General features: G+C 37.6%; 2 protein-coding genes across 3 annotated transcripts in view; both read left to right on the top strand.

The window, feature by feature from the left end:
- The window catches only part of LOC134542724 (centrosomal protein of 162 kDa), a 182,226-nt gene that overhangs the window by 98,902 nt on the left and 56,051 nt on the right, over positions 1–27,273 (top strand). The gene's annotated exons all lie outside the window — the stretch shown is intronic.
- On the top strand, positions 1,842–27,273 carry LOC134542556 (carboxypeptidase B-like). The gene is made up of 6 exons (XM_063386918.1): positions 1,842–2,449; positions 9,899–10,102; positions 16,064–16,252; positions 21,882–22,246; positions 25,305–25,485; positions 26,777–27,273. The coding sequence occupies exons 1-6, from the start codon at positions 2,275–2,277 to the stop codon at positions 26,950–26,952; spliced, it is 1,290 nt and encodes a 429-aa protein (XP_063242988.1). The 5' UTR covers positions 1,842–2,274; the 3' UTR covers positions 26,953–27,273.

The raw sequence follows: 27,273 nt of genomic DNA, 5'->3' as shown, positions 1-27,273 counted from the left end.
TGTTGTATGTACAACTACAGTGTACTGATTTAAAAGAGGACCGTTGTTTAACTTAACACTTGATGTAGTACCTAAGTATGTGCAATTTCACATCTACATCAAGTTGTGCAATTTAATTCGTTAGATATTGAATTACAATATATAAATGCGCGTATTTTAACCGAAGCCTTTAGAACAATTTGGTGCGTGAAATAACAAAAAAAAAAAGTTGTTACTTTTAAAGAAATACTGGAAAAAATGTAAGTTACTCAGCATTTATAAATGTAATTTTACATATTTATTGTGATCGCATGTACAGGGCCGTCGATAGAAACCAGGGACACGGGGGAAAATAATTTAATCGGGCCCCCTCCCCATAACTTTATGTACAGCTTCTCAACCACACACATCTAAAACTAAACGTTACTGGCCATAACTGTGATCTGCACGTATTACGTAGCTTGAAAGGTTTCCAATGATGTATAAGCAATGTACTTGCAATTTTAAAATGAGTATTACAAAAAATAAAAACCTAAAATAATAATAAAGAACTATAAAGAAACTAACTATATATATATATATGTATATATATATATATAACACCAGCAGAACCCGACAGACGTTTACCTCTGTGTATCTAAAATATATGGTTTGTATGTAATCTAGAATCGATAAAGAGTTTGAAATGATATTCCATCTTAAATTCACTCAACAAATACTAATCACAGTCACGATCACTATTTGTTGTTATTAAGGATTAAGGACAGTAAATATAACAATGTACCAATTTTCTTGGTGATCCATTGAACGGAATAAATGTTGATGCGTTGCAGCGCTATCTAGTGGCGAGTTACAGCAAAATGGATGCAGACTGTTTTCCTGCCTGTGTGTGTGCGTATAATTTTTTAATATCTAAAAATGAATGGTTTGTATCTTACCTAATATATGTAGGTAAAGTGTTATAATTTTGTTTTTAAATGAAAGAAAACTTTTAGTGATAAGATTTCATTACATTTATTGGTATAAACTATACATTTTTTAAAAACAATAATTCACTTGCATGAACGATATTTTTAGACCATTCTATTTGTTGTGTAATTGAACTAATTAAAAATAATCTAAACTAATACACAGGGTGATCACGCTATATGACAGTGTGGCGGACATAGAGAAATGACTCACAATTAACTGTTTGTATGTCTATGACCTATGATTTTATGTTTACCATGCCATGTAGTGGCAAAATGTACATTGCGAAAATATTTTCCGTGTTTAAATATTTATGTATACCAACTTTTATGGCGATTGGACAAACGGTGTCGAAGATTTCAACGTCATACATGCAACATGCGGTTTATATATAGATAAGAATATATTTATGAGAGTTTCTGTGAGAATACTGTTGCTTCTGAACTTTCTGCTGACAAATTATTCCACTTACGTGCAAACAAAGTCAACTTGTGTACGACAGTGTACCTAACAATATTTGTTTGTTGATATATATACACATACATACATACATACATACATACATACATACATACATACATACATATTTAAGCGGGGCACATGAAACTATGTCTCGAGCACCACGGGTCGACAGTTGGCTATCACTATTCTATACACAACTAGCTACATTACTCGGCTTCTCGCGGGCAGATAGTTTTATACATACAGTATTGTTGAAATAAATTAGGATTTTAAGGCCAAATACGAAAATTATTTATTTTTAACATGACTGTAATTTAAAGGTAAGTATTTTAATAGTGATTTTTTTTAAAAAAAATAGAAGGTACCCACTTATTTTCCGGAGTAAATATCCTGTGTTTATTTCAGGACGTACACCTATCGAATACGCTTGAATGCAGAAGAAATCCGTTCAGCAATTGCAGATTTACATTTTGTCGCCGTCCCACAGGATGAAAAATAATACCATATGTCCTATTCCAGGACCTCAAGTAACTTTATACCAGATTTCATGAAAAATCCTTGCAGCCGGTAAGGAGCTGAGTGGTTAAACACACACAACATAAACACCCCAACTCCACTTCCACCCCTTCCCCCCTTCCCCCCATCCCGACCCGGGTTATTTTCGACAAGGAATTTTATTAAAATACCTCTTGTTGAAATTCATTAAACAGTGAATATTACAGAGAGAAGTTTGCCTTTGTGTTTGTGAACTGTGGTCCGCGCCGCCCGCCCTCGACTCCCGCCGCGTGCGCGGGGAGGCGCGCGGCGCGGTTTAAAAGGGCGCGGCTCGTGGGCGCGGGGCGCAGTCTGACGACGGCGGCCGAGATGCGCGCCTGGTACCTCGCCGCCGCGTGCCTCGCGGCCTGCGCGCACCTGCTGCTGCTTCTGCCCGCCGCCGGCCAGGAGGCGCGCGTGTCCTACCAGGGCGCGCAGCTGCTGCGGCTCGCCGTGCTGTCCGAGGAGGACCGGCGCCTCGTGGAGGCCCTGGAGGGCGACGGCGGTGAGTCCTCCCGTGCTGTCTCGGTAGGGAAGCCTACCACGTTCCTGCAACTTCGGATTTCTCCCAAAAATTGAAATTTTAAAAAAATCTAAGGGTTAGGTTAGGTTAGTCACAACATGCTTGTTTTCATTGGAAACTTCTGATTTAGCGGCTGAAGTGGCGTTAATACCAAAACGCAAAACTTCGGAAATCTTCGGAAATTCTTGCAGGGAACCGAAACTACGTGAGTTGTAGGCTTCCCGTCTCAGTAATGGCCCGTCTACAATAGCAATGTCCTAAACTGTGTCCGAAGGATACTCGTCGCTGATTGGTCCACGTGACCCTCTGACGTCATGCGTCAAGTGGGCGAAGGATACGAACCTACCTGGTCCGTAGACATTCGTCAATTTGAACTTTTTGTCCCAACCTGTGTACTTCGGACACAGAAAAAGAACATAACACTCGCGATATTTGAATTTACGGTTCCCGTTTGAAAACGTGGTGTTTGTTTTTGTTATTGAAGGAAAAGGAAGGTGTTGTTAGTCACTTATAACTTACATAACTTTCATAAGTTCAATCTCGAAACTACAAAGCATCAAAACAATAAATAAAAACATTTGGTTTGGTACATTTACTGCGCTCTGGTGACAACTTTACAAATCAATACATTCGGACATCGGACATCGCAATTGTGGACAGGGCAGTTTTCGGTGAGACAATGTGACGTCACTCACATTCGGATAGACACGGACCACGCACAGGTTCGGACTATTGTAGACGGGCTCTAAAGATACAAAGCAATGGCTATCGTACAAGGGTTGCAGTTAGAGAATGGCCTTGGAATATTATCCAAAAATTCGGAACCTTAATAGTTCCAAGCAACTTTCGATGAGGTAAAGTCCAACACATGATTTTGAGTATTTAAGTAAACATAAATACTACCTCCTGATTAAAATTAGATAAATAAATAAAATTGGTCTCGGCAGTTGCAACCGCCCCCCATTTTGGAGCCGTGCTTCATGCAAAGTTGTATAATTGCCTAAATATATTTTTATTTTAAAATAAACCAGGCATTTGAATGTGTTTGTGTAATATGGAACTTGTACAATTACAGAAATATTTAAGATTTTGAAAATATTAATGATAAAACTTTGATATAAACGGGATACGCAATAAGGGACAATCACCAAGAATTCATCACTAAAGCTCTCTTACATTTTTGTTTCGTCTCAAGTTTTCTCACCGGATATTTAGTGTTTGCAATATTATCTAAATGCAGAGAATAGTTCACGTGACCTTCTACAACTCTAATATAACGTTCAGTAGATTGTCTGTGTGCTGGGGAAATGTTTGACCCAGAAAAAAATTCAAGAGAGCCATTGTAATAAATTTACAGGAAAACTCCTTAATATTTAATACATTTAAATGTAAATTCCAACTCGGCTTGCGATGCTCGCTTGCTTCATCCTTTATGTTGGGGTTATTTGAATTCTATTGATGAATTTTTGCCCGACTTTTTACAAACGGCATATAATGTATAGAATAAATATGATGCAAAAAAAAAATTAATTTGCAGTGCTTTTACATGATGAATGAATTTGACTGACGAATTTCGGCTTCAGTTTTATCATGAAAACAATAAGTTGAAAACATAGTATATGTATTACTTGTGGTCTAAAGCTAGGGCGTACGCAAAAGGAGGGGATAGGGGTGGGAATAACCCCCCCCCCCTTTTAACTCCGTAAACCTAAAGAAAAAATTATGATTCCCACAAACAGAAGGAAAGAATTTGCAAACAAACAGCGGGCACTGTAGTTATATCCCTCTCCCCCTCTACAAATGAAATTCTGCGTAGCTATTGGTTAAAAAAGAAATACCAAATGTTGGTATACGTCTTTGAACCTTTAAGCTGGAGATTAACAATTGTTTCATTACAAATAGTAGAGTAAGTATTTAAGATAGAACACTGAACAAAAAAAAATCGCCTTGTGCTACCACCCTTAACCCCACCGTGTCCGAGAAATGCTTGTATTAAAATGAGAACAAAAAAAAAACTCCAACGCCTGACAGGTATGCAATACGCACAACACCCAGTATGTTTGAGATTCTACAAGTCAGGGGCACCGAGTGTTACAGGCACACGAGCCTGCTAGATATAGCCCGTCCCACTCTTAGATTGCAGTACACGGCTTATGGCGCGCGCTGTTGCCAAATCTCTAACACATTACGAATTTCAGGAGATGCGTGTATTTGTAATTTGGATCGAACAAGAAGCATTTTAAGAAATCATATCGTAATTTATAATATTTTATACTATTACACATATAAAATTGTAATAATACCACTTTTATGTAAATTTCAAAAAAAACTACCTATTGTAGACGAAAATTTCTTATAGTTTGCTTTTCTGTTCTAAAAATCCCATATATATATATATATAATCACATTTTCATGGGCCCGATAAATGCCGTATTTTTGGACAAGTCATGTCCAAAATGATAAATAAAATACAGTAATGGAAATTCTCGGTCGAGTAAGTTATGGGAAAAATCCGAACAATTGGTTCGAAATGGGGAAGATTTTTTGAAAAACAGGAAAATCGCAACAACTCCCATGATATGAATAATATCGAATCCGTTTTAACGTATGATAACTCGGATTACCTAATGCCGAAAAATGTTTTCTAAATACATTTTTGATACAACCAGCCATAACTGCATGGGTTCGAAAAAAAATTTCACCGGACAAAAAAACGTAACTGCCTTAGTAGACACCTTATCAAATCTGTTTAAATTGTTTGTAATAATATCATAGTTATTTTCCAAAACTTTGTCTAAAACAATGTTTGATAAGATGCTTGGTGTTGAGAAGGATAGAAAAGTAATTCAAAATTTTGTACCATGATCGCTATTGAATTCCTTCGTATTTATTTCATACATTTTACATATTATGTTCAAGAATCGATTATAATATTTTTTGTTGACTAAGGAAGCCATGTATTTGAAATTGCTTGTAGGACAGAACCCCACTTATCTAAACACACGACCCTGTTTCCTCTTAAGACGGCAGCGCGCGCTCTTGTACTGATAAGACACATCTTTAACAGCTATTTCCACGGAAACTGTAGAAGCAATTGAGATGGGGCTGCTTTTAAAAACTAATTCAATTCATGAACATTTTTCTCGCTTTCGTCCCCCATCTATCTTTAATAGAAAAATTTTTTTCCGCGGGTCAACTTTTTGATGTTTCAGTTTGTGAGAAAATGCATTTCAATATATTAAAAAAATTATTTAAGTGAAACCTGTACAGTTTTTGTCTTAACATTTGTTCGGTGGCGTCCTAAGGCATTAATTTACTAATAAAAAAAATCTGAATGAAATACACATGTAGGTTTTCTTTTTTTGATGTGAAACATATCGGAATACTTCAAAACAGTTCGCAGCGAATAAGTTATGTTTTTTAATTTTTTCGGACACTTAAAATATTGTTAAGTATTCAAAATAAGCATTGCCTGATGCGTATTTTGATTCTATACAATTTGAAAAAAAGCTTGGTCCAAAAATTAAAATTTTAAATTTCGTTTGATATTTGGCAACAACGCACGAAGAAACAAGGACAGTGCTAACGGCAATCGGCGTGTGTTAGAGAGAGAGAGAATGCGCCCATTTACTTCCACACTGCAATCTAAGAGTGGGATGCTCTATAGGAGGCGACTCTGTTGCTCGTCAGCGATTCTCGTCGCGACCGCCCTAGTTACCTGGTATCTGCTGTGTGAAGGAACTCGCCCGTCGCTCACGTGCGCAACAACTAGCATTCACTGATCCCGAGTCAATACGCCCGAATAATCCACATTCTTGCATCTTCTCTTCTGTTTTTAAAAGTAAAATACAGGTGAGGTAAGGTTTGTTACATAAATACAATCCTCACAAAAAATATGTTCTTTCCTTATTTATCCCCTTGAAAAATTCAGGTACCGTAAATGAAATTTATACAATGCAGAGAAATCTGGGAATGAATTGGCAAATAATTATTATAAGGAACAATCCTATAATTTTCTTGAGTCTAGACACAATATTTTTTAAGATGACCTTATCTTTAAGTTTGAAGTCAATAGCCATTTATATTTCGGAACAATTCTCTCTCACCTTATCAGGTACAGTAGGATGAGCTTTATGACAATTTTAAATTACGTTAAACACTGTTAAACTTGTGAACTGGCTTAACTGTCACCAAATATAAGAAAAATATACAGATATTGCATACTTTTTGCATGATTAGCAGTCAGATACCTTTCGAACGCTTCAGGAGCGAACAAATAAGGAAAATTATATGGATTACAGGTCTGAATTTTTTTATTGTGTTTAAAGGTGATACTGGCTATTTCATTCTATGATTTGAATTTGTTTTATTAAAAAAGTTTTAACTCGTGTATTTGTGAAAGCTCTCACAAATGTGTAAATTTTGAATACAAATTGTATATGTTATGTATTTTATTTTGTGGACGTTAAGACACTCAAATATTTTACAAGTGTTTAGAGTGAACGTAAAATAATGGGCCTTAACTTAGTTTGTGGCCTGTACTGTCGAGAGAAATAAAGGCTGACTAATGAAATGTAATTTAACAAAATGATGTTAAGTTATACGTGAAATATAACAGACGAAGCAAATCTAATAAATCATATAGCAGGTCTTTATTATATTTTTCAAAGTGTTACTTTTTTGACACACGAGTTTTAAAAATTATTTTAATCTTTGGCTGTTTTCATGTAAAAATTTGTGTCAGGTACTTTTGCAGCAACTTTTTTTCGTTAACGATAGTGCTTAGAAGAACACCTAGTAATGGAAGCTGTAAGATGAGGCTAGTGTTATGGGGCTCGCCCGGTTTGGGGTGTATCTGTGTTAGAGGCGGGATGATGAGCGCGACGCTCGCTGGTGCTTCTAGCGCGGCATCGCCTCTGGACTGGTGCGCAGTCTTCTCCCAGTACGTAGGACAACTGAGAGATTTAATTGGTAACTAAAACATTTGATGGCGGGGAAATGAAAAAAATATTACCAGCGAGCCGAATACAAGTAGTGGAAAAATGAGTTTGGCAACATGCTTGAATGAACTTCAAAGTCCCCAAAATTGGCTCAAAATCCTCCAAAATAAAAATAAAAAATAAAAAAATCTATTTGGAAGGGAAAATTCCCGTTTTGAGGGAAAAATCCCCACCAAAAAATCTAAGAACTCAACATTCCTTTAAGAGACTTAATTTTCATCACAGAGGCCAATTTTTCCCTGAAGTGACTTGGTATTTCCCAAAATTAAAAATTCGTGCTACCAAATTAGATTTGTTTTTGTAAAAATAGCATTAAAGCATAAAGAAGCACTTACGTCAATGAGTTTATAGAGTCCACGGCAAGAAATTTAATAAAAGATATATTAATTTTTTCCAAAGAAATATTCTTACAAATTACTTACAATATAATTGATTGATTTGATCGATTCACGTCATTGGTTCGGTTTATGATTAGGCTCGAATCATTAAGTCCAGAGAGAGATTGCAAAAATAAATGCAAAACGGTATGAGAAGAGAGAATGTGCGAAGAATCTGACTCTCAAGAGGTTTGGCTGTGAGAAATGTCCAAGCCGTTTGCAAGAAATGATAGGTAATTAAAAATAAAACCTTGAAGACATGCAAATGCCGTGATGGGTGTCAGTGGCACAAGATATCACCTGAACAACGTTGCGATGGTGCGTTTGAGAATACCTCTGTGCGAGGTACATTGCCAGCAACATCATCGCCATCTGGGTCGGGCCTGAAAGGTTCGTGTCTTCGTCGGGACACCCGTGGCAGTTATCGAGATATGTTTGGTCGCATTTGTCTATGACGCACGAAGACATGAGAATATTACGTGCGTGAAGAACTCTTCTCTCGCATGAAGATAGCTGTGTAAAGTGCCATCTGTGGTTTATTCGTATTGAAAATTCGAGAATACAAGTGGAAAAACTGTAAATGCGAATTTCGTTTGCTGCTGTAGAACCACCCGCGGACATTTTCGACTCATCAGTTTAGGTTGAATACTCGCATGCACAGGCCAACATGCTCTAGTAGTAACGCAGATGTGCAGCAACCGATCACATAGACTCCTGCTCGTGAATCTAAACCTTACTATGCTCGGTGCATTACAGCTAAATTATAATGGGGTTTTCTTGGCATAGTCTACATGTGGTGGAACCCTGAAAGAATGTTAAGTACCTTAAGTAAGTCCAAAGAGGGGAAGCCTACAACTCACGTAGTTTCGGTTCCCTACCACGTTCGTGCAACATCGGATTTCTCTCAAAAATTGAAATTAAAAAAATCGAAGGGTTAGGTTAGGTTAGTCACAACATGCTTGTTTTCATTGGAAACTTCTGATTTAGCGGCTGAAGTGGCGTTAATACCAAAACGCAAAACTTCGGAAATCTTCGGAAATTCTTGCAGGGAACCGAAATTACGTGATTTGTAGGCTTCCCTCAAAAGACGTGTGCACTTGGCTTGGTGATATCAGGCTTACGGAGGTACGTAGTAGTTGGACTGTGTTTACGGTATGCAGGAGCGGTTCTAAGACCAAGTTAATAAACGTGCTTTCAAGACGACGAATACTGTCATCTACAATTCCGACGACGTGAAGCAGTCTGTAGTAAAAAACACTATGACGACTTAATTAGTAATTAATAATGTTTTTAAACTATTGCATGTATTTATTGCAATCCATTGGTACTTGATAGTTTGAGCTCAATGAGCAATCGAACCAAGAATGAGAATCGATCAAATCATTCAATATATTGTGAATAATTTTTAGAATTTTTTCAAATTTTTTACGTAATCCCCTGTGGACTCTGAGCTCATTGACGTGAGTAATTTTTATATTGTATTGTTTTTGTTATATATATACATATATATGTTTGGTAGCAGGGGGTCAATGGTTAAGGTCCTCAGGGGTATGGATTTTTCAATTTAGGGAAAACTAAACCTCTTAAAGGAAAACTTAGCCTCTTAAAGAGGAAAAACCTAAGCCTCTCACAGGAAAATGACGTCTCTTTATGGAATTTTTAATATTTTTGTTTTTCGTTGGGAATTATTCCCTCAAAACGGGATTTTTTTATTTATAAAATGGTAAATTTTTAGTTATTTTAGGGGATTTTTAACAGTTGTTTGGGTAATATTTGAGCCGATTTTGGGGACTTTTGAAAGTCGTCGAAGATGGAAGCCGACTACACCGACGAATGGAAACCTCTCATTCTTCCACTACTAACATTAAAAAAAAAATTGGTTAGATCACTCGCCTCCCTCCAAGGCGATCCAAGTTCGATTCCCGGTGGTGTGAAAACAAGAATTTTTAAAATAATTTCGGGAAACATGGCGGACGTTTCCGTTGGCTGGTGGGTTTGTGTGTGTATGGGGGGGGGGGGTGTTATCGTGACGCCGCGTGTTGGAACCCCCGCAGACGTGCAGATCTGGAGCGGCCTGCACCAGAACGGCAGCGAGGTGGACGCGCTGGCGCTGCCCGGCAGCGCGGAGAGGGTGAAGGAGCTGCTGGAGTCCAGCAACGTGACGTACAGCGTGGTCATCGAGGACCTGGAGGACGCCATCCGCTCCGAGAACCCCGTGCCGTCCGAGGAGGAGATGCAGGAGCTGGAGGGCCGCAAGGGTCAGCATGCGGCGGCGTCCTTCGCGTAGCTAGCAGTAGCATTGCATGAGAGCACGACACTATCCCATCAGGAGCATCCTCTGGCAACTGTTTTATACCATTTAACATTATAACGTTTGGCCCCTTTGAGTACAGCACTTTTACAGACTGCCTTGTTATATAGATACTAACTGCTACACAGGGCCGGTGCGTCCACACAGGCGGACTAGGCAACCGCCTAGGGTGCCAAGTAGCTGGGGGCGACGCAGCACGACACATAACAGCTCATATAATATGTTTAACGATTATTGAAACTAGATGAAAATGGATTTTGGTAACAGTTTGGAATGTTTATATTGATATAAGTAATTATTTAAAGTCCACGGTGACCTGTTTATGATTTGTAATAAGTAAAAAAAAAACACAAGCCTGCTTACATTTGATTGTTGACAAAATTTTAGGCTTACGTGATGTATTTTGAGGCAAGGAAAATTTTTTTGGGGTGTCCGGGCGGGGGGGGGGGGGGGGGGGGGGGGGGGCATTAACGTTTTTCGCCTAGGGCGCCAATTTACCTTGCACCGGCCCTGCTGCTACAAGTATGTAGTCTCTCCTGTGAAATAATTGGTGTTTAGCATAGAATCATCTTTTTTTACGGTAAGAGTACTACATCTGTAACAATACTGTTGATTGATACTATTTATGGTCTTAGACAAATAAAAAAATATATGAAAATTAAAAATGTTATACCTTATTATAATTAACAATACTATACAAAATAAGACTTGATGTTAACAAGCCGGGTAATATCAATTTAATTAAACTCTCTTTCCCCCTCCCCCCACCCACAACATTGTAACCCCTAAAATATTGCGGAAATCGTGCTGGACCACCCCTCATGATGGTTAAACGCTATCATTTCCATTAAATACAGCCCTTTACTGCTGCTTCCACGTGTACACTTCGCTTTAACCGATGTTGGGTACACCAGGAGGACAGGAAGTGACCTCATGCAGTGTCCATTTCTACATGCATGCGTGACCAGCTCCTGGTTAAGATGACTGACCTCTGCAGCGCAGTTGGATGCACATGGGCTTTCGGTGTAAGGTGTTCGAGTTTGTAAATTTTTTAACGATGATGCTGAATGTGTGTTGATTGTGTGCCGATGAGTTTTAATGTGTATCTAAATGTGCATTGATGATGGTGTATGAGTGTCGTTGATAGTGAATGTATTTCGAATTGTGTATTGATTAGTGTTAATGTTTGTCGAATTGTGTTTTAATGGTGCAACTATGTGATGAACAGAGTGTTGGTGAGTTAATGTGTGTTGATGAAGATGCATATGTGCCAATGATAATAAGTGTGTGTGTCGACTTCCATGTTGATTAAGATGAATTAGTGTTGAAAATGGTGAATGTATGTCGAATTAATATCAACAATGTTAAATGGGTGATGGTAAATGAGTGTTGATCGTGATGGATGTGTGTTTAAGTTGGTGAAATTTTGTTAAATTGTGTGTCGATGTTGAATTTGAGTGCAAATCTGTGTGTTGTTTAAATCTACATCTTACAAACTGCAATACCCAAATGAATTAAAATATACAAATAATATAAAAATAAATTTCTTGGAAAACAAATTTATGTCTTCCACTAAGGGGTTTGATTCTCAGTTGGGTTGAACCCGGAAAAGTAGCAGGTGTTGCCCTGAACCATTGGGTTTTCTTGGGGCACTTCTGTTTCCTCCACACGTTCATTCCATCAACACTGCATTCTTATCTCATCATCTATCATCTTTTATGACCTCAATGTCCAGACTAATTTTATAAGAGAGAAAAAAATCTAAACTGGGAGCACCATCGACTGCTGGTTGTAAAAATAGGTTATGTTGGTGTGTTCGTAATTCTTAGTTTCTTTTTCACTGAAAATATTAATTATGCTAAGGCAATATAAACACGTACTAATGAACTTATGACTACTTACAGTATAATATTGCTTGAATTAGCCATTTTGATAAATAAAACTAAAATTTAAAACATAAAATTAATTAATTTAGAAGATATTTAATGAGGATTGCCAATCGCTTTTTAAACCCATCGTAGTCACAAGATTCGCTAGAATGGGAATTCATATAGAATAAAATTGTTTGGTTATCAAAGGCTTGAAGAGGACACGTAGAAAATATTTTTGAAAAACTTAATGAAAAAAAATTTGACAGAAAGTGAAGTTATGAAGTTTGCTAATCAAGCAGACAATATGAGAATTTAACTTGAATATAAAATCACATTTATACATATTCAAATAATCACTAGTACTGGTTATGTTAAATTGCAATATATATAAGAAAAAACTATTGTCATAGCCAGTGTTGAACACTATTGTGTTTTATAAACCTCATTCAGTTGGCTCTCAATTAGTTATCCAGTTTAGTTTATTGCATCCATTAGATTTTTTTTATGTATACAAGTGTGGTGGAAGATATTGAACAAGTTGTGTTGCTAATGGTCTTAATATTATAAAAATGCTTTTTGCAGCAAACTGCAGATGCTAACTGTAAATATAAAGTACCTAATTTGATTAGGACATCTGCTCTTGTATATTTGATTGGCAGATTTATAATTAAAAATAGTTGTATTATGCTTATCTTTTTGCTGAGCTGTAGCACTATGTTACAAGCTGTGGATGCTAACCTTAAGATCCATTCATACTTCATTTTAATTGTACAGTGAGTGGTTCTGTTCTTAACAAGGCTGTCAGGTTTATCTTGGTGATTCAAAATCAGCACAGGCCTTTATCATGGATTTTAATGAGCTAAGCGTAATTGTTCGTTACTGCGTATCCAGTTGTATTTTAACATAAAATATTAAAATAAAGATTTACCAAAATATAATTTATTTTTAAAATATGTATAAAACTTTGAGAAACAGTGTTCCCGGGACCATTTGTTCTGTGTTACATGTCCAATTGTATTTTATCATTTAAAAAAAAATGAAATAAAGTGAGCAGTTAACTGTGTATGTGATTTGAAACTAAAAATATTTTTGATTTTGAAAATATGATTTATAACACTTTGATATAAACTGGATACACAATGAGTAACAATTACAGTGCTAAGTACGATTGGTTCATACTCAAATGAGTTTTACTGCTAGCCCTGTGTAGTATATTTTTCCAGTGTGTTGTGGCTGCTTCCAACCAATGCCAAAATTACATCCACCTGAGTCAGTTACGAGAAATTGTTCCTTGTTGTGAACCATGCAGTAATTATTTTGACATCTTCTGAGACCCCAGTGTAACTGATTTCCATTGCCATTACTTTCAACTTTTCATTTTTGATAGGATGTTTAGGCATGGGATTAATTTTCTTATTTTGCCACAACAAAACTGAGGTAATGGCAGATAATTTTTTCTGAGATTTATTTAAAAGCGCTTGCATAACCTATGAACCAACTATAATAATTGATGCAGTGGTACTTTGTGATTTAATTTTCGAGCTTATTTGCTTTTTATTTCAAACACTAAGGCCAGGTTTACAAACTACGCTAAAAAATATGGTTGTTTATAAAACACGCAAGTTGTAAGACATCACCTATTATCCTACGACTTGAAAACTATAAAACTGTAGAAAAAATGTTGGTAATCGAGCTTCTTTTCGAAATTAATATTTATTTGATGATAATATGTAAAATTCTTAACAATTTAAAAGCATAATTATTTTTAATTGAACAGTAGTTTTATAGGTGAAAACTTGATGCAGATGGTATAAAGAAAATCGTAGCCTTCTATACACATAACATCTGCATCACTTCTTTAAACGCTTTTGGGACACTTCACTTCAAATATAGAAAGTGGAAGCTCAAGCTGAAACGCAAAGAGTTGAAAGATTGGCACATGCTTGCATTTCACTTTTGTGTCTCGAGTAATTTATGAACTGGCATTTGAAAAGTCATTTAACTTTTTATGTTTTCTGCCAATACTTGCGTTTCACTTTTGCATCTTGAGTAATTTATGAACTGGCATTTGAAAAGTCATCTAACTTTTTATGTTTTCTGCCAATACTTGCGTTTCACTTTTGCATCTTGAGTAATTTATGAACTGGCATTTGAAAAGTCATCTAACTTTTTACTTTTTCTGGTTCTTGTGTTTCTTGGTTAGTTTATGAACCTGGTCTAAAGCATCTATTTGTAATAATTACATTTTAGTGGTTTAAGTTGCGGGATTCAGAATAAAGTAGAATAATGCATTTTGGTTCTTCGGCGGCTTGTAGAAAAATAAACCTGATTTTTTTTTAATTTTCTTGCAATTACTATTAGGTAAGGGCTATTTGTAAAGTTATCACTATACCTATCTTGCATTTTTTTGTCACAAATATTTACAGGTATCTACTAAATTATATATAATGAGTGTAAAAAGTTGCACAAGTGTTTTTAATTATTATCACACGCACAACCTTTTACAGCAATTGCATCACACTAAGTAAATGAAAATGAAATTCAACGTGCAGTTTCCCGCCTGGGGCAGGGTCTGCATGGATAGAACGGGGCTGACACTCCTAGAAGCCGGCTGCCCTACCCGAGGCACAGGCCTGTCGCTCCGGCCAGCCTGGAGAATCTCTTGAAAATAATAGTGACAGAACAACAAATGCTAAGAAGGTGTTGTGTTAAATTTACGGAAATGGCCTTCAGCTGATGTTACTGATGAGAAAATGAAAAAAAAAAGAATAACCATGGCGTGTGAGACCCCACCTTAACGTGGCGAGCGCTCTTGTTGTTCAGCAGAAAGGGATGGCGTAGTGCTGACTGGTTGTATTTGGTTGCAGTAAGCTCTGGGTGGTGGTGGAGGAGGGGGTGGGGTGGCGGGCCGCCCCTCGCCGCCTTGCGTAGCTCTCTCGAGGGTGAGGAGAGAGTGGCCTCTTGGAGCTTTGTCAGTGCATGCTGTGTCTGATCTCTCTGGCTTCGGTTCTTACGTATTCCAACAAGGTGTAGATTTTTCTTATTTCTTCTTGAAATGGCAGTAGGTCCAACTATAACGTCTGGTTGTGCTTCTGCAAACTTCAGCTTCGTCTCATTTCTCCGCGAGTCTCACTGCCCCCCCCCCCCCCCCCCCCCCCGACCGTCCACCTGGGAACCCTCAATAACTTTTGTATTTTCTCCTAATCCCTAATCATAGGTTTCCAAACTTACTAAAGTATTATTTTACTGCAGTTATATAGATAATAGGACTTTTTGAACTACAAAAAAAGTTGTTCTAAATATTTCCATTCTAAATGTACTAAAATTGTACTAGAAAATTTAATTGGGCCCTCCCCTGATCATTATTCTGTATCCGCCCTTGGTGAGTCCACATGTAATCCTAGTTAGTTCCCAAGGCATCGCAAAATACTATCTGTATCATGTGCTTATTTCATAATTTTATAATCAAACTAGTTTATCCCGCATCCTTGACTTCCTGAATCCTTGCATTTACGTCATCTAATTGCACCTCCATATTATCTCACATTTCATTAGCGTTAAGCAAAACTAAAACATAATATGATAAATTTTACTTAAGTTTCTACATGTATTAAGATATTTTTGTCATGCTGACAGTGGGTGTCTTAATTTTACAAAGAAAAAATAAAATGAGCAGTGTTATGCAGCATAGTAGTTAACAAATTACACAACAAACTACATTATGGGTGAATAACTTTCTAGAAAATATACCATTGCAGGATTCAGTATGTGAGAATGTACGAGGACAATGTGGTTTTGCAGTCTTACAAGAAATAAAATTGTCTAAGCACCAACTTTCTTTGAAGCTTAATTGGTGTGTTTGTTTTAAACGTTCTTCATTTCATTTTGTACTTATTTATCTATTGCCAAACTAGAACTGTTTTAATGTGTTGTCTCGGAAGATCTCACTTCCTGGCTAGTTGATCCACCACACGAGAGCAATGGTCCCCGAGCATGTTGCAGTGCCAGGCCGTGAAGGCAAGCGTGTCGCGACGCAGGTCACCGCATGACCTGGTATTCGTACCACCGCATGGCTGAAGTCCACGGCTACCTCGAGTACCTGGCCCAGACCTATCCCAAGCTGTGCAGCGTCCAGGCGATCGGCACCTCGGGCCAGGGTCGGCCCTTGAAGGTGCTGAAGATCTCGTCCGGGAAGCCCAACAGCCGGGCCATCTGGGTGGACGGAGGTGCGTAGCCTCAAATGAAAATACCCTTTCACCAAAGTATTTTTATTTTTTTAACATTCTCACCTTTAGCATGAAATCATTCAGCTGTGTAACTCATATTGAAAATAATCTAAGTATTTACTTTTGGGTTTATCGTGGTTAAAATGAATTTCCACAAGCTTATCCATCCTGTAATTTATTTTTATCCATGCACATTATATTGAAAAGAAGCTGCCTTTCAATCAGACACAATTAAATTGTAGTACAGTAAACTCCCGGTATACCGCGCCCCGATAGATCGCGGAATCGGGTATATCGCGGGTCAAACCATGTCCCCCAATCATAAATAAATAATAATAATAACACAGTAGAACCTCGTTAATTCGTGATGGTCGGGACCGAGATAATCACGGATTACAGAATTTCACGGACTAGCGATTAAAAGCCCGGAAGGTCTTGTCAAGCTTCTCAGACACCGGCGTGCAGCTGGGTAGGCCAAGGTCATGTGACGTAACATCTACCGAGGCTTACTGCGCCTTGGCAGCAGATGGTAAGGGCCGTCTTCGAATTAGTCTCGGTTTAAAAAAATACGGCACTGCCTAGCCATTAGTTCACGGTCATTTACAACAGCCGAAGAGAGAAAGATAAGATCGTGCTGAACTTGCACACATAAATTTTGTGTAGCCCCCCCCCCCCCCCCCCCCCCCCCCTCCTTAATCCAGCCGAATGCCAGCCAGACACGTCACTCGCCAGGCGCCTGCCGTGCGTTGGCGGGTGGAAACAAAGGGAGATGGGAAGCAGAAGTCAGGACATCCCCCTCAAGTTTAAAGAGTGACAAATGTGACAGCTGAAAGGGGGACGACACAAAGGGTCGGTACAAACAGCGTTGCAGAGTTTGGCGGCCCACGCGATGGCTTGCAGTGGTTGCCGGCCGCCGGCCCGCGTGACGTTAATTTCAAGCGCTGACAATTTTTACTTCTCTTTTTTTTTCTGCACTTTTTAATCGTCCCGGATTATCCGATTCCCGAATTAGCGCGTCACGGATTAACGAGGTTCTACAGTAAAAACAATGGAATAAATGGTTGACAGCCGATTAGGATAATTTTGCGTTGTAACTCACAAACTAAGCATCGGGCAGAAAAAAGCCTAGGCGTAGAAAATGTCCGCAGTGAAATTCTAAACAAGATATCTCCGTACATTATTCCTCTATCTTGTAGTGTTTTCAAATTATGGTCCAATCCAGCCCAGTGTTATTTTCTGAAACACTAGTTCTTAACATTTTTTTTAACCCACAAATAAAGCATCGGACAGGGGACCCGATAAAGCCCACCGTCCAGCGACATTATCCAGCGTGACTCGGCTGGGGATTGATGTTGGATAGGTTTGGTTGACGGCAAGCGCTGGGAGGGGAGAGGCGAGCCGAGAATATGCGACCAAGACACCCGGGTAGACGGAGTGGAATATAAGCGCCAGTGATGAGAGGGGCGATTAAGCCGAAAGGGGGGAAGTCTGGTGACCTTGAGTAGTTCACTCATTTTCGTCGGCACACTTCTCGTGTTCACGTGTGTTGACATATAAATGTTTTGTTATAACTTGAACCTACAGACGTAATATTATTCGTTGTATTATACACGTTCATCTTTTTACTTTGGTATAATGTTTTAACATTAAATAGTAAAGTAAATCAGCTAGCGTATTTTTAATCTTTGCCGAGGAATTCCCAGTGGTCCAATACTTACGTGAACCATACTGTACCACTTTTACCGTGAGGTAGTAAACAAGCCCCGGATATGTTTATGTGTAGCGGCCTCCCGACCTTTAACCAGAGGCTGGGGAATATAACACTTGCCGAACCCGGCCACACACACTCAGCAATTCGACACAGCGTTTGGTGAAATAAGTAAAGACAATGTTTAACAGACTTTTTAATACGGCGCCACTGATTGCGCTAAAATTATTTTGGCGCAATTTTTGTATCCCACATGTGACAATTTATAATTTAATGTAAGCATGGATAACAAAGTTTAACCACTTTACACGATAGACGATTCTTTATTTTATATTGTACGAATGCTAGAATCGTTTTTCACGTATCTGCTGCATACTTCTGCAAAAGACACGCTATCTGTAAGTACGTAAATCTAGAATTTTTATTTTGTCAATCAAACTCGGTACTTTGCGATTCATATTCGGTTTGAAGTATTACTATGGCCTTTCTATTTAGAAGACTTTGACCACAGAATCGTGTGTAACCGCACACACTGCACTTACTTTGTTACGGACACTCAGACGAAGCAGATACTGTGGCTGACACCACGAGACTGGCAGCAGCTTGTGTGCCGCACGTGTGTATGGCGGCGTGTGGCGCGCTCGTAGGCCGTGCGACAAACTGTGCGCGGCATGCGGAAAAATAAAAAATAAAATTCAACATTTCATATTTATCTTTAAAATTTATTATTTTTATTTTTTCACCCGCGTTTAGTGAAAACTGCGGATGCAAAGTCCGCACAAAGGCGGGCCGTCTATACTGTGCGTGCTTGCCGACCTATTAGAACACAGGCGGTGTTTTATGCCTTTTGACCTTGGTCACATCGAAACATCGCGGTTATGCAACAACGCGGGTAAAAGTTATGTCCCCCGACAACCGCGTTAAATAGGGAGTGTACTGTATGTACTTTGTTAAGAAGCAAAATATTCAGTAATACAAAAAGATTATATATATATATATATATATATATATATATATATATATATATATATATATATATATATATATATATATATATATATATATATATATATAGCATGTTTCAAGTTCGATATTAATTTTTGTGCACTATAATATGCATTTTGTAGTTTATATTAAATTTATTTTTACACTAAGTGACTCGTGCACATCATGAAGAGTATACATACTTATGGTGCCATGTGTGTATAAATGCTATAAGCTATTGTGAGTAGTCATCGAGAGGAACTTAAGGGCCTGGAAGAAAAAAATTTGTTTGGCCACCCCTCCCCATTTGACTTGACAAACCCCGCAGTTTAAAAATAAAATAATTGTGAAAACTGTATACTTTACTGGTCACAACTGTAAATGTAAACTGCGTATATCATAGCCATACCCAGGATAATTTTTTGGGGGTTGTCGGTCAAGATTTTAAAAAAAAGTACACAAACTGCAAAAATAAATTTTTACTATAATATATAATAGACCATAGACTTTTCATCTGTAACTTTTCATTTTTCCCATATTTTATTTTACAATAAGACCTATAACAACAATTACTTAAACTTAACAACTAATTCCTTAAAAATAAAAATGACCAATCTAAAAATTAAAAATTCAGTAAACCGGTAATTTGGGGAACATGTGTGATATTTTAGTTAGGTTAGTTTATAAAAGCAAAGTAGACCTTGGCTGACCTAGCTGAATTTTTTAGATAAAAAATAATTAAATATAACTAACTCAACTCTTCAACCTTTGATTTTATTAATATGAATTTATTTATTATTAATTAAATAATTAGAATAGCCACTAATTTTATTTGTCAAACCTGAGTTATTATAGGTATGTAGTTTGTACACAATTTTTATTTCAATTCGCTTAAGGAAGTTTACGTCACAATATTTGAATACCTACACAACCCTAATAACATAAAAAATACATAAAAGAAGTAAATTCATATTACTACTGTTGCCAAAATAATTAATTACCCGAACGGTAAGTAGGCACTTTACAAACTTATCCCCAATAAGTTGACGTCGGCAAGACAATACAATTGATATATAATTTGATTATAAGGGTGTCAACGAAATAAGTTTTTAACTTAACCCCTCTTTCATGCACTGCGATTTAGAAATATTTTTAGCGGAGGTGAGCCAAAGTGGACTGTACTATCGTATAAATAAGTATTAATATATTAAAAATGTATGTTCGAATATTTACTATGATCACAGGGCCAAAAATGTAACCTGTTGTCTACTTAACAACATAGCGTTGACTGATCTACAGAATATAAACGCCTACACATTGAGCTAAGGCCACTGAGTTTCTGACTCAAACACAACTTCACACTGTGTCGCACTCATTGTGATCCGTTACATTTAAGGTGGGAAACTCAAGTTTCCAAGTTTCAATTTTTCAATGTTTGGAACTGTCGTTTAAAATCACTCATCTCACGATAATCAAAAGTTCTTATTTTGACTTCATATATCGACCAAAAAACTTTTTCTCATATTTTAACATATTTATGGAGTTCTGTACCTAATTAAGTTGTAGTGTTGCAGTCACTACTGCTACCCAATGCCCAGTTCTGTTGAGCAAAACTAAAACTTAATTGAAGTTGAGTTGTACTGATTAACCCATAGACCAATCACCACAATTCGAGAATTGAGACTGACCAATCATGAACCAACCACTACAATTCAACTTTGTTTACGTTTGCTTACTAATTGGGCAGCTCAGTGACATTATCTTGCTCATCGCTCAGTGCGAAACGTCAGACAATGAGCTTAGAATAAAATGATCTTTTACAATTTTCTTGGACACGCTTATGGCGTATATCACATAACTATAAGCTTTCCATTTCTATTAGCAATGTAATCGTAATTTTCGTTCTACTATCAGGGTAAACTTACGCATAAAAAGCATCTTGAAACTCAACCACCCCCTCCTCCTGGTGCCCATTCCGTGGGATTTTGTCTCTCCACCCCTTCACCCTCTTGCAAGGAAGTATCCAAGAGAGGGAGCAAAGAGGTGCAGCTTACTCCTCTTTTCAAAGTGATAAAAAATTAAACAAGGAGCAAGAAGCTGTAGTTAGAGAAAATTTATAACTAATCCTCACAAAAAAATAATAAAAAAAAATCTAAAAATGAGTGAGTCTTTCAGTACTTGCTAGAGATTTGTAACATCTAACCTCACTAACAAGCAAATTCATGTGTTCTCATGTTACAAATACACTTATAATATAAAACACTGGCCTCAGAAATGAAATTTAAAGTAGAATTCTTTAAAATAATGCAGATCATGTTAAATACGCAATTTGTGTTTTAAACTACATTTGTGAACGCGAATCACACAGAGTATCAGCACCCGCCGCTAGAATTCACTGCCGGTGCAGCTACGCCGACTATAGAATCATTTGATTAGCAGGCCAAAATTTTAAACTATATAAATAAACGGTTCCAATATTGCAAAAAAAAAAAAAAAAAAAAAAAAAAACTTGAAAAAATACGAAACTTCGGCTCTGGACCTGATTTTCGACAAGGAATATTATTAAAACACTCCCCATCTTTTTAAAATTCATTAAGCAGTGAATTATATACGTTATTCCTTTGTCTCTGTGAACATTTGTGCGTGCCATCCGCCGTAGATAGCAGCACCATCGCTCCCTACTTCATGCCTCGCATTTTGTCGCATTCACGAAATTACTTCCACGAAATCCCATATACCGAGAGCTAAGGTGTTAAACATCAAATAACATTTTAGTAAATTATGTTTTATTTGGATATTGTTTATTTATATGCACCCTCACACCCCTATGAAAGAGGTTGGATTCCGAAAATGTCTTCCCCCTTGTTTTCCGTTTGAAACTGGATACTTGCCCTCTAGATGAGCATACTGATCATTGCTAGTTGTGTGTGGCTGCAGGTATCCACGCGCGGGAGTGGATCTCGCCTGCGGTCGTGACGTACATCATCAACGAGCTGGTAGAGAACTACGAGTCGCACAGTGACGCGGTCCAGGCGGTGGACTGGTACATACTGCCCATCGTGAACCCGGACGGCTACGAGTACACCCACACCACCAACCGCCTGTGGCGCAAGAACCGGCGCAGCAACGCCGACAGCCGCTGCATGGGGGTGGACCTGAATCGCAACTTCGGCTACAAGTGGGGCGGCAAGGGCTCCAGCCGCGACCCCTGCACCGAGATATACGCCGGCCAGTACGGCTTCTCCGAGCCGGAGACGTCCGCCATATCCGGCTTCTTGACCCCCAAGATAGGCACGGTCAAGGTATGTTGGAAGAAAAGTAATTTATACATTTTTTTCTTTTTGATTTCTTAACAGCCGCTAGGGTAGGTAGAGACGATTATTCATCTGAGCACATCGTTCAAGAGTGCATCACATCGCTTGATTATGATGATGGGATGGGGAATTGGAGGAGGGGGAAAAACGAATAACTTAAGAGTCAGAAAGACTCTTTGTATAGGTTTTCCTTACCATGTTTGTTACAATTAAGTGTAAAACTGTAATGGCGTATGTCAAAGAAATTGTATTACATCAAATAATGATGTCTGAGAAATATCATTCCTAAAACACAAAACCCAAGAGAGTTCAGATGTGAGGTCAACAGCTGGCTTACTTTATTCATTTGCAGAGAATTTTGATTTCAAACATGTTTTGGATTTGGATTACAGTGAAGTCTCACTAATCCACACTAATTGCAAGAGAGACCTGTTCGGATTACTTTTTTTTTTGTGTAGATTAGCCAAATAGTTTCCGGGTGCTCTCTCTATAAACATTTAATTGTATTTAACACTTGTATTTTAAATTTTATAGGCACAAAATCACTAAAAATTTTGATAACAGGGTCAAGACATAAATAATTTTTAAAATAAAAAATTTAATTTTTTATTTTATTTTTTATTTTAATTTTAAATATTCTTATACTTTAACTTGTTCGGATCAGCAGGCTTTTCAGTTTAGAAGGATTCGGTTTAGCGGGTCTCCATTGTAGTTTTGTGATATTGTCTATTTCTAAGTGACATTTTTCTGTCATTCTGCAGGTATGTTCACATTTAATTAACATTTTTCAAACAAAAATTTAATACATTTTTGCTGGTTAACTGCAGATAGTAACCTGTTGTTCAGTGGGGGGGTTTGTACTTTTAAATAATGTGTGATTAATGTGAAATAAATAAAACTCTCAACTGATAATTGGGGAAAATCATAACTTTAGAGCACTTTCTTAACCTACCAATACCATATTCTGTGTGCCTTATAAATACTTGCGAGAGAAATAAACTACCATTCATTTGCCTTAAAACAAATACTTCTTCTCGGGAAGTTCCACTCCCCATACAAATTATTTCTGGTTGAAGATAAAAATAACTTAATACTAGTTTTTGAAAATAAACTTTTTTTCTAAACAAACCAAATACTGAACCTCACAAAACAGTCTTTACATTACTGGCATAATCATTTACAATTATGGGACCATTTTAAACATATAATACATTTTTATAGAAAACTTGAAAGGAAAATATCAAACCTTTACTTTCTTAGTAAATACCCTTAACCTAGTTTTAAACCGAGAAATAAATATAAGTAAATTCATCTCATGGCCAGTTGCACCATTGTGCTTTTCGATCTGCGATTCATTGATCTTTGCTCAAGTATGGTCTAAGGATACATTCATCTAAATTATGTGCCAACTCATACTGGGACTACACGATCTTCGTTCCAGTGAATTATAGTTCATACAGTTCCAATCTGTGACAACAGGCAGCAGCAGTGTCGAAGAGATGTTAGGTGCATTTCTATTAGTGGGTGGAATTATATGAAGTCGCGGCAATTTATTTCCACACAGCGATCAAATGGTTGATGTTGCTGCAACAAGAAAGCAGCACATATAGTCACTCCTCTCTTTGGAATTTTAACAGACTGAAAACACATACTGGTAATTTAAAAGATAATACAAAAGAAGCAGTCTTAAATATGAATAGGTTTTGACTAAAAAAAAACTTCTGTGTAATATGGAAAGTATTCTTAATGAAATAAAATATTAAAACATTAAACTAAAATAACAAACATTTCAAAAATTATAATATGGGTATTTTGCATTTGAAGAGGTTGTAACACTAGAATAAGTAAAAAATTTTATACATGTATCATATATGATCTGAAATTTTGTAACTAATACTCTTTATATTTACATCTGATTAAATTAACGTGCATAAAGTAAGTGAAAATGGTGACCGTGTCTGCTCGCACAATTACGTTTAGAGATCATTGCTATGAACCGACCTAAGAGTTGGTTCAATCGAAGATCCAATGATCTTCGTACAGCACTCTCAACAGAATGGTGCAACAGAAAATGTGGTCAAACGATGATTAAACCAGCTTATGACTTAAGATTACTCCTGAACTTTTATGGTGCAGGATCATTATCACAGGTGTCATGTTGTCTGAGTGAGCCTAAATAAAATTTAATATCTCACCATTTTGTAATTTCAACTTGTATATCCAGTTGGTTACCATGGGTTGCTCCACTTGAGTAAGCCTATACTTCATGACAAAATGTTACTAGTTCTAGCCCCACGACTCATTACCAAAGGAACTCAGCCACTGAGGGAGAGTAACTGTTTCTTTAAATTTATGACTTTACTTCTCAAACTTTGCAGTTCGAAATGTGATCTTGTTACCTCTGGGCCTCCCGTCCAAAAGTCCCGCCTACTTAAAAACCTTCTGCCCTCCTTTCCAAAACGGTCCAGTCCGTCATTTTCAAAGCAACTGCAGCCTAGGTCAGCTGGTTGGTGGACATTTTGCCAGTGGATGATTATTTATTTATTTATTTATCTATTTATTTATTTACATATTTTCCTTATCAGTGCATGGGTACAAATCATGTTTTCTTTTGGAAAGTTTATTTTTATATACATATGTCGGAAAATGCTCGTTGGCGTGAAAGTAGAGTTCATAGGTTTTGACAACATTTATTTAGCAATTAAAATGCTATTGTCTAAGCCAACATGCTAACTTTGATATTCAATAGGTGTAGCCCAAGCGTGTACTGCAGGGACCACGGTAGTTGGAGTGGTCAGATCACGTGCATCCCATTGGAGTGGAAACAGAATTTTTTCCCAAATGAGTAAAATTGCGGACTATACCGTGAACTTGTGGTATGGGGGTATTCCCGTTACTCCCGCCAATGCATTCCGTCGCTGTCCCATCTCTTGTCTGTGATGAATTTCATGTCGACAAGAAGTTGAACATGTTGATTTATTTTACATCCTGGGGTAGTGTGAAGTGTGTAAGCGGACACCAAAAGCGTGGTGATGGCGTTTCGCAGGCGTACGTGACGTTCCACAGCTACGGCCAGTACTTCCTGTACCCGTGGGGCTACGACCGGGTGCTGCCCCCCGACTACAAGGAGCTGGACCGCGTGGCACGCAAGGCCACCCAGGCCATGCAGGCCGCGGGAAGCTACTACACCGCGGGCTCCTCCGCCACCACCCTCTACCCCGCGTCAGGTAACATCTCCTGGCTGCTTGTTTGAGTGCTGGTAGTGGCGGATGAGTTGTTGGTGAAGGTGGCATGTTATTTTGGGTGATGGAAGATGAGCAGTTACGACACCTGGAACTCCAAACCACACAGGAAGTGATGCATATTGTGAATGATAATGTATAGCAGTTGTTATTGACGTATTATTTCATTCCCCCTCCCCCCCCCTCCCCCTTCCCCTTCCCCTCCCGCTCCCTTCTGGTAAATTGTCCAGTCTGCCACAGTGTGTACATTTTTACTGATTTGTTTGACAAAGTAATGTGTTCAGCATTGTCGTACACTTTTTCGTATTGACTTCAGCACCAAAGTTACCAGTGTATAAAAGTCTGACTCTGTTTAGCGAGATTAATGTAAACTTATAAGTTTAAATGCTTTGAAATAGCACTAGGCCAAAATAATAGTGAACAATTAATTTATGTATAAGTTAAAGGAATAGCCAACTTGATTAAAGACTGAATGAAATACCAATAAAAAACTGATAATGATGGAAAGAAAAATAAAGAAATATGGAAAAGGGAAAATAAAGTAAAACATTCTGCCCAATAGCAGATAGTTTTTATAAATTTATCTTAATTGATCACAGGTTATGTTGAGAAATAACACAGTTAATGTTCATACATTATTTTGTTTATATTTTGTGTGCCATGTGTGTGAAGAACTTTTATTATGTGTTTTAAACCCTCTATTATTATTATTTTTGGCCTTATGGGAAACTTTGAATTAAATTTTTTTGTGCTTATAGGTCTTCAATTACTCAATTTTGCTCTGAAGATAAATTTTTTAGGGCAGTTGTTTAACCAAATTCTTATAACTAAATAATATTTTATATCTGCATTGAGTTATTAGCACTGTGCATGTTGGTTTATAAAAACCGTCAGAATATATATTTTTTGAACATCAAACACAATCTTACCAGGTTATTGACTGAATCATGTATCTGACAAAAATCTATATAGTACAGTAGTGTCTCGATTAACAGAGCTTCAATTAACAGAGGTCCGTTTCATCCAAGCCAATCTAAAGTGCCATTCTAAGCAAATACTTGTTAAAATTATTTTTTTTTTAAGTCCTAGAAAATTATATAACTATTGTCAAAAGCCTTGAAAAAAATTTACTTCAATGATGGTTAAGCAAATCATGAAGTGACGTGAAAGAGTTAACACTGAAGAAAAGCTGCGGTTAATCGAGACTCTTCTGTATTGCCGTTACCGGCACTTCCAAACTGTGTGATCATGATGTTGGTACTCTGCGTTGTTCCAGGGGGGTCGGACGACTGGGCAAAAGGCGTGGCCAAGGTGAAGTATGCCTACACCATCGAGCTGAGGGACAAAGGCCGCTACGGCTTCATCCTGCCGGCCAACTACATCATCCCCACGGCCAAGGAGGGCCTGGCCGCCATCAAGATAATAGCCCAGGAGGTGGCCAGGCTGAAGTAGGCTATCCCCTGCCCGTTTCCCTTTGGTTTCTTTCCTCAGGTCTGAGCACTGGCTCCTGAACGAACTGGTTGCCATTATTTATTGTTTGCTACAAATGTGTTGTGGTTGTGACAGTTTGTTGAGATTTGTAAATAAAAACTAATTAATTATTTGCGCTTCAATATTTATTTTTAACCTAGCCCTTATCCTTTTCTGTGGTGACTGAAGTGGATATTTTGATTGCTCCAATAGATGATGTGTATTATTTAGCTAAATAAATTATTTGTAAAATATTTTTTTTTATATAGCTGTGAATTTGAATAAAAATTATTTTGACACGTT

Source organism: Bacillus rossius (genome assembly GCF_032445375.1).
Source record: "Bacillus rossius redtenbacheri isolate Brsri chromosome 9 unlocalized genomic scaffold, Brsri_v3 Brsri_v3_scf9_1, whole genome shotgun sequence".
Classification (NCBI taxonomy): domain Eukaryota; kingdom Metazoa; phylum Arthropoda; class Insecta; order Phasmatodea; family Bacillidae; genus Bacillus; species Bacillus rossius.
Note: the sequence above shows the minus strand (reverse complement) of the source record. Positions and strands in the feature narration are given on the sequence as shown.

Excerpts from the sequence above, each read along its gene's own strand:
- LOC134542556 (XM_063386918.1), top strand. The coding sequence starts at position 2,275 with ATGCGCGCCTGGTACCTCGCCGCCGCGTGCCTCGCGGCCTGCGCGCAC. Across the intron at positions 10,103-16,063 it reads GGAGCTGGAGGGCCGCAAGG|GTCACCGCATGACCTGGTAT; the intron begins GTCAGCATGCGG and ends GTCGCGACGCAG. Across the intron at positions 25,486-26,776 it reads CACCCTCTACCCCGCGTCAG|GGGGGTCGGACGACTGGGCA; the intron begins GTAACATCTCCT and ends GCGTTGTTCCAG.